This window comes from Microchirus variegatus (assembly GCF_963457635.1).
Source record: "Microchirus variegatus genome assembly, chromosome: 23".
Taxonomy (NCBI): Eukaryota; Metazoa; Chordata; class Actinopteri; order Pleuronectiformes; family Soleidae; genus Microchirus; species Microchirus variegatus.
This window is the reverse complement of record NC_139824.1, coordinates 16,372,860-16,390,021: the sequence shown is the minus strand read 5'-3', so window position 1 is coordinate 16,390,021 and position 17,162 is coordinate 16,372,860. Positions and strand designations below refer to the sequence as shown.

At 38.4% G+C, this 17,162-nt stretch overlaps 1 protein-coding gene across 1 annotated transcript in view; it reads right to left on the bottom strand.

Moving 5' to 3' along the window:
- The window catches only part of rbfox2 (RNA binding fox-1 homolog 2), a 50,332-nt gene that overhangs the window by 13,234 nt on the left and 19,936 nt on the right, over positions 1–17,162 (bottom strand). Inside the window, exons 3-6 of the mRNA XM_083909466.1 lie at positions 7,300–7,509; positions 5,295–5,465; positions 4,399–4,452; positions 2,534–2,626 (exon numbers count right to left, since the gene is read on the bottom strand). Of these exons, the coding sequence (XP_083765592.1) occupies positions 2,534–2,626; positions 4,399–4,452; positions 5,295–5,465; positions 7,300–7,509 (528 nt within the window). The remainder of the gene's footprint in view (positions 1–2,533; positions 2,627–4,398; positions 4,453–5,294; positions 5,466–7,299; positions 7,510–17,162) is intronic.

Below are 17,162 nucleotides of genomic sequence, written 5' to 3'. Positions count from 1 at the left end.
AGTCATTCAAAGATGATGCCATGTGTACACAACTTACCGTTGCCAGGGGGAACGGCGTGAGGACACGCGAGCGGTTACCGTGGAGACTGACAACAACAACAACATACAAAAATCATCAGGGGAAATATAGAGAAAAATATATGTGTGTGTGTGTGTGTGTAAGAAAAAGAAAATGATGAACCAAAAAAAACCAAACAAACAAAAAAAAAAACGAAACGAAAATAAACGAGGTAATGAAAAGCAACCTCCACCCTGTGGTAGAGAGGAAGTGATGTCACAGTCAACTAAATCAGCCATTTCACAGCAATCTAATCTGGTCAGATTTAAAAAACCCACCACACACACAGATCATTGGCTACTACCCTTTATTATTAATAGTATTATAATTATGTTGATTAAATATGACAAATTTGACTTGGTCTCCAGTGTTTACGTTACCCAACTACATCACATGATAGGGAAGTGGACAGAGATATGGACAGCAGAGATGTGGGGGACACAATACGGGGACGGACAGACAGACGGACGGACAGACTGGCCTGGTGAAAGAGAGCAGAGAGAAGAGAGAGAGAGAGAGAGATGGAGGAGGAGGAGGAGAATACGTACAAAAACAAAAAAATAAAGGACAGAAGAGGGAACGACGACGAGTATCTAACGACATCCTCCTCCTCAGTTTGTTCATTCTCTCTTTACCCTCCGTGTTTCTGCACACGCCCACACACACACACACACACACACACACACACAGAAGAAAAGTGCGAGACGTTCAAGACCATGCACGAGAGCTTTTTAGTAGCGAGTCGACCGACAAACAAACAAACAAACAGCGTGATTTCAGAAAATCAAAGAGCAAAAATGGAGAATGCAATGGCTGAAACCTGAGCTCATGCTGACGACGACAACGACAACAAAAACAAAAAAATACACTTCCATGACGTTCTTTTTCAGGAGTGGTGGATGCAAAGTGTGTTTTCACCGTTCATCTTGCACGTCTGAAAACCCTCTTTCTTTTTGGAACACCACGTTTCATCACGGCAGACTCACCCCCCCATCCCCCCCCCGCACCCCCCCCCCCCCCGTGAAAAAGGCTTCCATCATGCATCATCAGTCTCTGAACACATCAAACAACCTGTTTAACCTCCCGACATCTGACCCTTAAGATCCATTCATGCATCAGACGCCATCATCGCACAGCGAGAATCATACAAAGGCAACCGTGAAAAGTGAAAATAGCCACTCGTCTCCATCATGGAAGGAGTGGTGATGATGATGATGATGATGGTGGTGATGGAAAAGGTGCAAGGAAACAAAAACAAGTCAAGTCCCCGTGAAACACATGCTGCGACAGAGCTGCAGCCGCGTCGTAGCGACGTATCTTTGCCATGGCCCATGCCTTTGCGTTTGTGCGTAGCCACTTCACCCAGCATGCTTTGCAAACCACGCAGCTTTTTTCCGAGTGCAATAGTAGAGCAGATTAGCAAAAATAAAAAAATATTTCACAATCTGGAAAGAAGCACCAAAATTTGATTGAATGTACCTCTTGGGTAAAAAAAATAAAATCACATTAGCCACGTAAATTTCGAAAATGGCGACCATTTTTAAAGATGGCCGCCATTTCCAACCGAAATCCAAATCAGAATTTCATTTCCTGATGAATATAAAAGAATATAAAGGAAGCTTCATAGTTTCTGTGGTCAAAAATGTATGATTTGATACCAATATTATACAAAGTTCCCCCGAAAATAGCATTTCAGAGCTTGAATAGGCGGCCATCTTGGAAAAAATGGTAGCCGTCTTGATTTCTGTGCGGCTAATGGGTATAAAGGAAGCTTCTTAGCCTCTCCAGTATAATAAATCTGATTTCCCTGTGGTTAAAAATGTATGATTTGATATCAAGATTATACCTATAAGGCAATTTTATACCAATATGCCCCAAGAACAGCATTTTGGAGGTTTGAATTGGCGGCCATCTTGATTTATGTGAAGCTAATGGGTATAAATTCAGCTTCTTAGTCTCTCCAGTATAATAAATCTGACCTCTCTGTGGTCAAAAACTTATGATTTACATAAAGTTGCCCTTAAAATAGCATTTCAGAGATTTAATTGGCGACCATCTTGAAAAAAATGGCAGCCATCTTGATTTGTGTGTAGCTAATGGATATACTTGTGTCAATTTTTTGTGCTTCTTTCCACTTGTGAAAGATTTTCCTGAAAAAAAAAAAGAAGCAATAATCTGCTCGACTACAATGGGACAGCCCCACGACATGAACAACGAGAACAAAAACACCAGCGTAAACATGAACAGGAAGTGCCGCCAAAGAGAGAGAGGGGGCGCCGGTGTGCGCGGCGCCCACTGCACCATGCTACAGTAAAGACAGAGGGGGTTAGATTTGAACACACACAGCCAACCTGGAAACCTTCTCCGGGGCAGAAACACAAATGCATTCTCATTGTCGGACAGGAGGGGGGGAAACAGAGGAGGAGAAAAATGTTGTCAATGTTGTTGTTGCTAAGATGGCGGCGATGGAGTTACCTCGATTTTCCGTCCTTCCACCAGCGTGCCGTGCAGCTTCTCTCGGGCTCGCTCTGCGTCTCCGCTCGACTCAAACGTCACAAAACCAAAGCCCTGAAAAAGAGACGAGAACGGACAAAGACAAAGGAGGAGGAGGAGTCAGTGTTTAGGTTGTGTCGATGTATCAGAGTAATCAAGATGGCTGAACGATGAAGATCGCTGAGGTGAATTGAGACTTTGGGTTAGGGTTAGAAAAATTAACATTCTGAGAAAGAAATTATAATTTTGAGGGAAAAAAAATTTCAAGAAAAAAAAAATTTTCAAGAAAATTTTGAGAAAAAATGTTTTGAAGAAAATTTTGAGGAAAAAAATTTTGAAGAAAATTTTGAGAAAAAAAAATTTTGAAGAAAATTTTGAGAAAAAAAATTTTGAAGAAAATTTTGAGAAATCTATTTTTTGAAGAAAATCATGAGAAAATCATGTGTGTGTGAGTGAGACACTGTGTGTGTGTGTGTGAGACACGGTGTGTGTGTTATCGCCACTGCTCGTAATTAATCTACGAGCAGTGGCGATAAAAAATTTTGGAGAAAATTTTGGGAAAAAAATTTTGAGAAAAAAAATTTTGAAGAAAATTTTGAGAAAAAAAAATTTGAAGAAAATTTTGAGAAAAAAAAATTTGAAGAAAATTTTGAGAAAAAAAAATTTGAAGAAAATTTTGAGAAAAAAAAATTTGAAGAAAATTTTGAGAAAAAAAAATTAGAAGAAAATTTTGAGAAAAAAAAATTTGAGAAAATGTTTTTTGAGAGAAAATGTTTTTTAAAAATGTCCTTATTTTTGAATGAAAAGCACTCTTTTAAATGAATCTAACATTAAATTAATCATAAATCCACTCTATACATTGTTAATGTGGTAAACCACTATTCTAGCTGCAAACGTTTGGTTTTTAATGGAATATGTACATAGGTGTATAGAGGCCTATTTACAGCGTTCTAATGGTACAGAGTGTTTGCTAATGATGTTAGAAGGCTATTGGATGATTAGAAAACCTTTGTGCAATGATGTTAGCACAGCTGAAATCAGTTTTATTTTGAATAAAAATCATTATTTCTAATCTTGTCAATGTCTTGACTATATTTTCTATTCATTTTGAAACTCTTTTGATGAATAAAAGTCTGACTTTTAATGGAAAACACAGCAAAAATGGTATGGGTGAGCCCAAACTTTTGAACAGTACTGTAAACGTGGCTCTCTTTCAACCTGGCTCCATCACCATGGCAACTTGGCTTTAAAATGGACATTTAAAGTGCCGTACTTTAATGAGTCTGCCTCTTTGGATATGGTTTGATCGTTCTTAGGTGCCAGAAACGGCGTCCAAGACGCAGAAATATGCAGTAATCAACAACCTGAGCTGATCAGACAGCACTTCCCCCTCCCTGTGCACCAACACAGACCATCGTCTGCACCTCTTTTCCATACATCACTGAAACTCAAAATTCCTCCCACTCTATAACTCAAGCCGATGCTTTTTAATGTAAAAAAAATGTGTCAAAAAACGACTTTAAACAACCAACATATGTATAAAATGAATGTAGATTAACCACAGAGGTGATTTTAGCTGTATTTAATAATATTCTAGCTCTACACTCTAATACTAATAAGCACCAGGGTTACTATAGTTAGTACAAATAGTATATAAAGGTAGGTTATTATAGTATAATACAAAAACTAAGACTAAAACTAGGGGTGAAAAAATCATTTAGTAAACTGAAATACAAATAAAAACCACCGTCACAACACTCGTTATCTCTGACTGAGTCTTCAGGTTCTGTTGAGTCACCTCACTCACATTAAGCCCCGCCCCCTCAGGTGTTCTCCCAGCGTCTTACCTTGGATCCCCTCTCGTTGAAAATGATCTCCACGTCGAGGATTTTGCCAAATTGCTGCAACAGAAGAGGGAAAAAAAGGGGTGGAAATGAAAAGGCTGAAGGAGCAAAATCAGAGCTGTATGCATTTTTAATGTTCCATGACTTGGTATGAATTTAGATGTATTTTTTATGCAATTTGTTATGCAATTTGATGTCATTCTTCTTACCTTCTTTCTACTATTAAAAGCCTAACTAGCATTAGCTATAATCTCTGTATGCAGAACATTAGTGGAAGTCTTACTATGTTAAACCTGCATTGTCCCGATCAAATACACTAAATAAATATACATCAATATGTGCAATATCATAAAAGTGCAATATCTTCCGTTTGTCGTGTGCAATATCGTCCCAGATGTAATTAATATTTACATTTATGATACCACAGAAATGCAACCACACCTCTTCACGCACGTTAACGCACAACGACTGATGTTTGCGTGCCGTAACACCGGAGTCCAGGCACCGTTTACCAGTTAGCTCCGTTAGCGGCATTAGCTTTTTTAGCGTCGTTAGCGCGCCTACAGTGGAACTGGAGCCGTTCGTTTATTCAACGAAAAGAGCAGCGCTACAAATAACTAGCGTACCTGTGTTACTGCGTATGTGTGCCTCTGTTTTTAAAGTTTAGCGTTACTTTAGAGACTCATTTTAACAATTCAGAGTCACGTAAACATGACGACACACGTGCCTTTTTCAAGTCAGTCATCCTGGAAACGTGTCATGCGTTAACGTGCGTTAGCGTTGATGCCGTTAACCGCCGCTATCGGGTTAATGCGCCCAGAAACATGAAACACACGCTATTTTTCTGATAAATATCATGTCATTAAACACAACGTTAGACAACGTCCCAGTGTACCAACCCCAAACATCTGCCGTAGGTCGGGGTCTCGGAAGCGGAACGGGATGTTGGACACGTGGAGTCGTTTGGGGGTCATCTTGGAGTCCGAGTCGTCCCCGGCGCCGACTCCTCCGCTGACTCCTCCCCCCGAGCCGACGCCAGACTGTCCGTCAATCTGAGAGGAGACGTCGGACTGAGACACAGAGGAGATAAAACACAAATGTTTCTATGTTTGTTTACAGGTATTTCAAAATGAAAACCCTATTTTTTTTTAAAATCTATGTTTAGTGAAAAAGTACTGGGACATACGATGCTATTTACATCCTCAAAGAGACTCAACATTTGTTACTTTTGGGGAATAAATGATGTTCTTTCCCTGCAGGAAGATATTGGACAAGAAAGCTGTCGTGATAAGATTTTGCTGATGCAAGAACTTCGTGCAGTCAAACTTTAAATGGACTCTGAGTATCTGCCAAACATTAGCAGAGTCACAACTAGGGAACACATGTTCACCATTAACTAGGTGCTTACTAACTTATATAAGTAGCATACTAGCCCTTTATTAGTATCATATTAACACCTTATTCTACATAACCTTATTCTACCTCTATTATAATATGAATTAAGATTTTTCCTACATAAGGTTTTAATATGTGCTTAATATTTACTAATAAAGGGCTAGTATGTGACTTCTATGCATGTTAGAAAGCACGTTAATGGTGAATATGTGTTCCCTAATCTGAAGTGTTACCAAAAAGATATTTAGATAAAAAACATATAATATAGCCCATTTAAAGGTCCAGTGTGTAACATACAGAAGTGTTTTCCTCGGCCTTAGAATAAGTTTACATTTACTTCAGCAATGTTTCTTGTCCTGCAGCCTGACCAGACAAACCAGCCAGGTCACATCTGTCAGAGACTTTTTGAAACAAACAGTGAAGAAGAACAACATCCTTTCTGGTATTTGAAGGCCACCATAGTTCCATAGTTCACCTGACACGCACGAGTGGACGAGTCTTCTGTTATGCAATCAGTGGACGTCACTAATTCTTACACAATGAAGCTTTGTTCTTGATTAAAACAAGATTCCTGATCGTTTTAGCTTCTTAATTGTGAATATTTTCTTTGTTTCTTTGCTCCACATAACAAATAAATCATTAAAACCATGCTAGTTAGCTTACAATCTATCTATCTATCTATCTATCTATCTATCTATCTATCTATCTATCTATCTATCTATCTATCTATCTATCTAGTTTACAGGCTATTTAGCTATCTAGTTAGCTTACAATCTATCTATCCATCTATCTAGCATGCTAGTTAGTTTACAAGCTATCTAGCTATCGATCTAGTTAGCTTACAAGCCATCTATCTATCTATCTATCTATCTATCTATCTATCTATCTATCTATCTATCTATCTATCTATCTATCTATCTATCTATCTATCTATCTATCTATCTATCTGTCTAGCATGCTAGTTAGCTTACAAGCTATCTATCTATCTATCTATCTATCTATCTATCTATCTATCTATCTATCTATCTATCTATCTAGTTAGTTTACAAGCTATTTAACAATCTAGTTAGCTTACAAGCTGTTTATCTATCTATGCAGTTAGCTTACAAGCTATCTATCTAGTTAGTTTACAAGCTATCTATCTATCTATCTATCTATCTATCTATCTATCTATCTATCTATCTATCTATCTATCTATCTATCTATCTATATATCTAGTTAGTTTACAAGCTATTTAGCTATCTAGTTAGCTTACAAGCTATCTATCCATCTATCTAGATAGTTTACACGCTATTTAGCTATATAGTTAGCTTACAAGCTATCTATCCATCTATCTAGATAGTTTACACGCTATTTAGCTATCTAGTTAGCTTACAAGCTATCTATCCATCTTTCTATGGCAGGTTGAGGATATTTTCAGTATTCAAGTATTTAAATTGTGTTTCACGTGGTCAAGGTCGATAAAAAAAAACTCCGTCTTTATCGACACACACTCTCGCCGGCACTCACCTGGACGCCGAGGCTGTTGCCGACGTTGGCGGCGCCGACGCTCGCCGCGCCGCCGGCTTCCACGGGACCCTGCACGGCGCCCGCCGCGTACAGGCTGCCGCCGTAGTCCAGGGCCAGGCCATTCTGGGGCGGCGGGGGAGGCGGCGGGGGGAACGCGGAGAAAGGCGGGGGCACGAGTCCTTCCTGACCGCCAGCACTATCCTGAGAGCCCTGTTTGGAGACAGTTATCAGGTGAATAAAAGTATGGAGTCTAAAAGTCAGAAAAGCGTGGCTATTATATTCTCCTTTAACCCCCCGCGTGTACATATGTGCCTGTATCTACACACACACACACACACACACTCACACACACACACTCATTAAACATTCACTGCAGCCACATCTATTATTAAGGGTCAAATGCCTCGATGCTCTGAGTGTTGTACAATGGCGACAGACACACACACACACACACACACACACACACACGCCTCTGCACACAAACCACCTCTGACACACACACACACACAAACACACACCTCACACAAAAGGACCAGCTGTTATTGAGGCAGCCTGCCTGAGGCCTGTGTGCGTGAGTGTGTGTGTGTGTGTGTGTGTGTGTGTGTGTGTGTGTGTGTGTGTGTGTGTGTGTGCATTATTACCCACAGCAAGTTACTGATATTCAAGTGCTCAAAGCAGGAGAACAATACGAGCAGCGGCTATAACACACACACACACACCGTGTCACACACACACACACAGTGCAAAATCCATAGAATAAAACAAGACAAATAAACAAATAAAAACAAATAATTAAATGCACAACAACCTGACATCAAACTGGTAATATACTTCTTATTAAAACCAAAATGTGTGTCAACTTTTTTCATTTCATGTCATTTTACATGAAATATAGCCCTGTGTGTGTGTGTGTGGGGGGGGGGTGTGTGTGTGTGTGTGTGTGTGTGTGCATTATTACCCACAGCAAGTTACTGATATTCAAGTGCTCAAACAGTAGAACAATACGAGCAGCGGCTATAACACACACACCGTGTCTCTCACACACACACACACACACAGTGTCTCACTCACACACACACACACACACACACACACACCGTGTCTCACACACCCACCGTGTGTCACACACACCGTGTCTCACACACAAACCGTGTCTCACACACACACACACAACGTGTCTCACACACACACACACACACACCGTATATCACACACACACACCGTGTCTCACACACACACCGTGTCTCACACACACACCGTGTCTCACACACACACACACACACACCGTATATCACACACACACACCGTGTCTCACACACACACCGTGTCTCACACACACACCGTGTCTCACACACACACACACACACCGTGTCTCACATACACACACACCGTGTCTCTCTCACACACACACACACACACTGTGTCTCTCTCACACACACACACTGTGTCTCTCTCACACACACACACCGTGTCTCTCTCACACACACACACACACACACACACACACACACACACACACACACACACACACACACACACACACACACACACACACACACACACACACACACACACACACACACACACACCCACACACCCACACACCCCCCCCCCCCCCCCCCCCCACACCCACACACACACACACAGAGATTCCTTGGTGCTGGCACAGCAGCATGTATACCCTACATGGTTATAGTTAGAGAGCAGAGCAGACATCAGGGATGAGGACAGATGATAAAGGTGGTGACTGATAGAAAAGGCATGTTTCTGATCCAGAGTCTGTCAAGATCCTCAGAGGACAGACCACAGACAGATCAACACCACTGTCTTAGTGAACGTGGTGATCTGATCTCACACTCGGACCAAACAAGAAACTGCCGTTTTATTACTGTCCGAGTATCATAAAATACCATATTGCAAAGTCCATAGAGTAAAATACAGCTAAAAAACTAATTAGATGCAAATTAGAGCTGCAACTTACGATTATTTTACTAATTAATTATTCGTTTGGTCCATAAAATGTTGATCAGTGTTTGTCAAACATGGAAATAACATGAAAGTTCTCAAATGTCTTGTTTTGTTTGTCCACAAACCAAAAAGATTCAGATCGATAGATAGCTTGTAAGTTAACTAGATAGATAGATAGATAGATAGATAGATAGATAGATAGATAGATAGATAGATAGATAGATAGATAGATAGATAGATAGATAGATAGATAGATAGATAGATAGATAGATAGATAGATAGATAGATAGATAGATAGATAGATAGATAGATAGCTTGTAAGTTAACTAGATAGATAGATAGATAGATAGATAGATAGATAGATAGATAGATAGATAGATAGATAGATAGATAGATAGATAGATAGATAGATAGATAGATAGATAGATAGATAGATAGATAGTAAGCTAACTAGCATGCTAGATAGATAGCTTGTAAGCTAACTAGATCGATAGATAGATAACTTGTAAGCCAACTAGATAGATAGATAGATAGATAGATAGATAGATAGATAGATAGATAGATAGATAGATAGATAGATAGATAGATAGATAGATAGATAGATAGATAGATAGCTTGTAAGCTAACTAGCATGCTAGATAGATAGATTGATAGATAGATAGCTTGTAAGCTAACTAGATCGATAGATAGATAACTTGTAAGCCAACTAGATAGATAGATAGATAGATAGATAGATAGATAGATAGATAGATAGATAGATAGATAGATAGATAGATAGATAGATAGATAGATAGATAGATAGATAGATAGATAGATAGATAGATAGATAGATAGATAGATAGATAGATAGCTTGTAAGCTAACTAGCTATTGTGAATCATAAGCCAAAAATGATGATCTGATGTCTTTTGGGTGACGAACGCACGCACAAATAGCGACTTTGTCACGGCCAGTATAGTCCTCGTGGAGACTAAAACCTGGTCCTAATGCAGCAGAACCTCATTCTCAAAGTAGAGTTGAAGGTTTAAGCTCAGGTCAAAGGTCAAATCTATGAAACGTCCCAAAGACTCACCCCGATGTGTGTGTGAGTGTGACAGAACACGGTGATGCCCATATCTCAGTTGCACAATGGATCACTGTCCCTTTGGGAGTGTTATAAGTGTGGGAGGATGTGTGTGTGTGTGTGTGTGTGTGTGTGTGTGTGTGTGTGTGTGTGTGTGTGTGTGTGTGTGTGTGTGTGTGTGTGTGTACACCATCTGTCTCCCAGATTTTGACCTTCTTCAGCGTCACACCTGTGACTCTGCAGCCAAATCCCTCGACTCAGCGACACAAACCACGAATCACGTCAATATTATTATTATTGTTGTGACATGAGCGACACCTGAGCTGCTGCAGGTAAAACTGTAGCAAAACCATTTTATATCGGGGTTCGTCCTCGCTGACGCACAAAATTAAACACACATATGACTTATATCTAACGTTTAGTAAGTTATGTTATGTTAAAGATGCAGTATATTATAATAAATCTGTTGTTTTTTTATTTTAACCTGGATTCGAATAAAGGGTTGTTTAACTGTTGTTGTTTTTAAAGTGCTTTATAAATAAAGTTGGATTGGACTACAGAATAAATACTGGGTTTATTTTATATATTAAAAGTTTTAAAAATTATGCAAAAATTTTAGAAAAAACAAAAAATAATCACAATAAATAGATATTTATTCAAAATTATATAGTCTTTTGGGTGACAAACGCTCATATAATACTTATATAATACTGATACTTGTCTTTTATAGTTTTATTGTATGATCTGTTTATTTGTGTTGTTTTTTTTAAATGTATTTTCTACAATATTTTAATGTTTTATTGTTTGTTCTCGGCTCTATTAGGTGACATGTTTTATTTATTTATCTCTGATGTGCAGCACTTTGTTTCAGCTGTTGTTGCCGTTTTTGAGGTGCTTTATAAATAAAGTTGGATTGGAATACAGAATAAATACTGGGTTTATTCTTAAACAGGTTACTCAAATGAAAAATTTGAATAATTATGCAAACATTAGAGGAAAAAGCAAAAAAAATCACAATAAATAGATATTTATTCAAAATTATACAGTCTTTTGGGTGACAAACGCTTATATAATACTAATACTTATCTTTTTTCATAGTTTTATTGTATGACCTGTTTATTTGTGTTGTTTTTATATATATTTTCTACAGTATTTTATTGTTTGTTCTTCGCTCTATTAGGTGACATGCTTTATTTATTTATCTCCGATGTGCAGCACTTTGTCTCAGCTGTTGTTGCTGTTTTTAACATGCTTTATAAATAAAGTTGGATTGGATTGGACTACAGAATAAACACCGGGTTTCCAGCAGCACGTCGCTCCATTCCTACAATCCTGCCTCTTGTTTTCTTGTAATAGCAGAACAATGTTAATGTACACACACACACACACACACACACACACACACAACATGAGCCGTAATCCTGAATTAATTATATTCATTTGTTTGATTTAGACAGAAGAATTGTTGAGCAGGGACAAAATAGACGAGGACATAAAATATATAATGTGCGACATTGCACGATGAATTGCTTCTGAGTGTTTGCAGAGGGTGAAAACGATATTGGGCGGAGCCAGTCATTCTGGGTCACCAGGTACCAGCTATAACCTGGATGACAAACACAAACACAGGAAACTGGAATCCACCGGGCTGGGACCAGACGAGAAAAAGGGAAAGTCGATAGCCGAGCGCTGGTCAAATGATTAAAAAATGGGAGGAGTAGAAGATGATACGGTCGTGACATCGACACCAGGAAACAACCAAGAAACTTTTCTAGGTGAAACGTGTGAAGGTGAAGTCTCAGGTCTCAGACGCACGGAAACAAAAGTTTAATATATTTGTTCCTTTGCTGTTGTTGTTTTTTCCTGAAATACGGAATGAAATACGCTATACGACGTATATAAACCTAGGGTCGTCCATGAGAGATTAAATTATTTTGACAATTGATTCATGGGTTTGAAGCTTTTTTTCATGATTAAAACCAGATTTCTGATTGTTTTAGCTTCTTAAATGTGAATATTGTATTTGTTTGTCTATCCATCTAGTTAGCCTACAAGTTATCTATCCATTTAGGTAGCTTACAAGTTATCCATCTATCAAGTTAGCTTACAAGCTATCTATCTAGTTAGCTTACAAGCCATATATCTAGTTAACTTACAAGACATCTATCTAGTTAGCTTACAAGTCATCTATCTAGTTAGCTTACAAGTCATCTATCTAGTTAGCTTACAAGTCGTCTATCTATCAAGTTAGCTTACAAGTCATATATCCATCTAGTTAGCTTACAAGTCATCTATCTATCTATCTATCTATCTATCTATCTATCTATCTATCTATCTATCTATCTATCTATCTATCTATCTATCTATCTATCTATCTATCTATCTATCTATCTATCTATCTAGTTAGCTTGCAAGTCATCTATCTATCTAGTTAGCTTACAAGCCATATATCTATCTATCTATCTATCTATCTATCTATCTATCTATCTATCTATCTATCTATCTATCTATCTATCTATCTATCTATCTATCTATCTATCTATCTATCTAGCATGCTAGTTAGCTTACAAGTTATCGATCCATCTATCTATCTGAATCATTTTGGTTTGTGGACAAAAACAAGACATTGGAGAACATCGTCATTTCCTGGTTTGACAAACAATAATTTTTTTAAATTTTCTGAACCAAACGTTAAAAAAAAATAATCAACAGATTAATCCATTATGAAAATTCTTGTTTGCTTTTAAAATATTTAAAAGCAAACAAGAATTGCTTGTTTGCTTTTAAATATATATTATATTAAATAACTGTACAAAAGCTATAATATAAATATCTCGTCCATACTGTATATATCCTGGGAATGGTCTGTTATGTACATTTATATAATCTCAGTGTTCATATCTTTTTAAACTGTACTTCTCTTGCAAATGCATGGTTATTATTTATTATCCCTATCTTTACCGTCTCGCTGCTGTAACGCTGTAAATTCCCCCCCGACTGCGGGACGAATAAAGGACTGGAGTCACGCTGTAACTGTACGGAGGCAAACGGCCTTAAGTCCACGTAAACACGTTCATTATGTGGCCGCCTGAGTTCAGACTAAGAGCAAAAATAGTAGCTCTTATTAGATTTGTCAGGAAACCACCCTCCTACTCTTAATGCATCAACATTGTCATCCTCCAGCACCGACAGACACTCATCATGACTCATGACACTCAACTCAGCCGGCGACACATGAGTCAGCGGTGGATGTTGACGAGCTGCGATTTAATGATTCACGCACTCGGGGATTGTCTTTATTTTGGCTGCGACGGTTCTATATCACTGTCTCCTTCTATATATCACCACTGCTGCTGCTGCTGCTGCTGCTGCTGCTGATAATATCACATTTTCTGACTCAGTTCGTCCTCCTCATTTGCTGTTACTCACACAAATAAAGAGTCTCTACGGCGGCGGCGCAGCAGCAGCAGCAGCAGCAGGAGGACGGACAATCCCGGCCGTTGCTGCCAGACCGAAATAGAAGCAGCAGATACTCGCCAGAAACAACTTGTATTTGTATTTGACGATTGGCCTTTTCAGAGGAGATCCATTTTAGCCCTCTCTCTCTCTCTCTCTCTCTCTCTCTCTGTCTCTCTACCTGATGTCAACAGCTTGTTATCTCCAGAAATAGTGGGTTCCTGTGCTGCCTTTCTGTCCACAAGCTACAGGAGGGCCCCGTGTTTTTGGCTGCAAAATGGCATCAGGACAAAAGCATCGAGTAAAGAAATGCACATAAGATAAAAGGATGGAAACAAAAGGGAAGGAAGGTGGGGGAGGCTGGGCGATATATCGAAAATGTATCGTTATCGAAATTTACGACGATAATCGACGTCATTTTGCCGCTATCGATATATTGGATAATTTAAAAAAAAAAAACAAAAAAAAAACTGAAGCAATGAATAAAACATTTTGAGAAAGAAATTACAATTTTGAGAAAAAAAAAAAATTGGAGATGGAAATTAACATTTTTGAAAAAAAATATATTTTTGAGAAAAAAAATAAAATTGACGAAAAAAAGTTGAAAAAAACTGTTTTTGAGAAAAGAAAAAAAATATATTTGAGGGAAAATATTTTAATTATGAGAAAAAAAATGACATTTTGAGAAAAAGATTTATTTTGAGGGAAAATATTGGGAAAAATATTTTTTAGAAGAAAAAGTAAAATTTTGAGAAAGAAGAAATATTTTGAGAAAAAAATAAATTTTGATGTGATGATAAATTTTTTTTTCTTTATTTTTGAACGAAAAACAATTTTTTTCAATGACTATCACATGGAATGAATCATAAAAACACTATAAATTGTTAATGTGGTAAATGTGTGGGGGGGGGGGGTAGGTTCTGGGCGATATATCAAAAATGTATCGTTATCGAAATTCACGACGATAATCGACGTCATTTTGCCATTATCGCTATATTCGATAATTAAGTCAATAAGTCAATAACGCAAATTAGGCGATGACATCAGCAGCAACTTCGAACTTATCGTTCGTTTATCGTTAACGAGGTGAGCTGATCAAAATATCGTGATATTATTGATTCGAGGCCATATTTGAGTAGGGCTGGGGGGGGGGGGGTAAACTGTAATTTGTGGAGAATTTGTGCAAGATTTGTTTGTGTACAACAACGTGTGTGAGGGCATTAAGGGTTGTGTAAGTGCATGTGTCGGCCGGGCAAAGTCAGTGACTCAGAGAGAGCAGTGGCTGTGTCTTACTTCTGGGTCAGTTAGCAGCAGCAAGTGAGTCTGAGGAGGAGGAGGAGGAGGAGGAGGAAGAAGAGAAGGAGGAGGAGGAGGAGGAGGAGGAGGAGGAGGAGGGCATGTTATAGAATGTGCTTGTCTGCAGCAGCAGCAGCAGCAGCAGCAGCAGCAGACTCGCTTCCACGAGGAGAGAGGAGATGGCTAAGAGCTAACTGGGCCAGCGCTGGGTCATTTCACATGAATAATGATATTTCAGGAGGATCACTTCCCCGCAGCAGCAGCAGCAGCAGCAGCATCAGCAGCAGCAGCATCAGCATCAGCCTTGCAGCTACCGCTCCATCGTCTAATTCCGCAAACTTGACTCGTCACGTTTGCGTCTTTAACAATCACGCGAAGAGGAGGAAACGGCGACTCTCTGCTGTTATTAGCCATAGCTGCAAACAGCTGGAGAAGCGCTCCTGTGCGGCGCGTGCAGCATACAGATGAGCCAGGAGACACCCTCTCGTTAAATTATTCCAGCCCACGTCAAACCCTCTTCCTCCTCCATCACTCTTCCTCCTCCCCCTCTCCCCCTCTCTCTCTCTCTCTCTCTCTGCTGTTGTCCCTATCCTCCCACTCTCTCTCTCTCTCTCTCTCTCTCTCTCTCTGTGTGTGCAGCTTCACTTCTTTACGCTTCATAAAATCCAGACGGGACCCTTGCATACGTCCCACCCCCACATATGTCAATCAAGACCATTTGCTTCATAGCAACAGGATATCGGCAGTGCGGCGGCTCCTCCTCCCCCGCTCATCTCCATCTCCTTATAGGGTAACGTGTCTGCTCGTCAAACAAGCCCCGCCCCTTCTTTTCACAAGTATATAGAGTCAGAAATTATTGTCCTTTTCCAGCAACCGTACACTATACCGTTCAAAAGTTCGGGCTCACTTAGAAATGTCCTTATTTTTGAAGGAAAAGCAATGAATAACACATTTTGAGAAAGAAATTACAATTTTGAGATAAAAAATACAATTTTGAGATGGAAATTAAAATTTTTGAACTGTTAAACTGTTTTTGAGAACTAAAAATAACAATTTGAGGGAAAAAAATTTACTTTGAGAAAAAAATAAAATGAATAAAAATGTCCTTATGTTTGAAGGAAAAACATTTTTTTAATGAAAATAACACATTTGGAGAAAGAAATTAAAATTTTGAGAATTGGCCGAGAAACAATAAAAATTTTGAAAAACAATAACAATTTTGAGAAAAATATTAATTTTGAGGAAAAAAATTGGGGAAACATTTTTTCAGAAGAAAAATTTAAATTTTGATTTAAAAAAAAAAATTGAAAAAAGAAAATTTTGAGATTTTTAAAAAACCTTTTTTGAAAAAAAAGACATTTTGTGAAAAAAATAAATTTTGAGGAAAAAAATTAATTTTAAGAATTTTTTTTTTCATGTGATGTATTTATTTTTTGAAGGAAAAGCAATTTCTTTCAATGACTATCACATGTAATGAATCATAAATACACTATAAATGGTGGTAAAAATGTCTAGTTTTTAATGGAATATGTACATAGGTGTAAAGAGGCTCATTTCCAGTGTTCTAATGTTACATTGTGTTAGAAGGCTATTGGATGATTAGAAAACCCTTGTGCAATGATGTTAGCACAGCTGAAAACAGTTTTATTTGGAATAAAACTCATTATATCTAATCTTGTCAATGTCTTGACTATATTTTCTATTCATTTTGCAACTCTTTTGATGAATAAAAGTCAGACTTTTAATGGAAAACACAAAAAATATAGTATAGGTGAGCCCAAACTTTTGAACAGCAGTGTAAACAGATGTCCTTCTCCTTGTTGGTTGTATCAATGGTCATCTGCCTGCACCTGCTGCTGCTGCAGAATAATAATAATAATAGTAAAAATAAAAACAAACATCCCAAAGACAAAAAGACGGTGACGTGATCCGTCCACGTTCAGGCCTTCACTGACAAACACATGCAGGTGAGCACACACACACACGTGTAATATTTACTTACAACATGCGCCCTCGCCTCCTCCAATACATATACAGCTATAGCTATGGAACAAGTTTGTCGTGTTTAGAGAGTGCTGGGA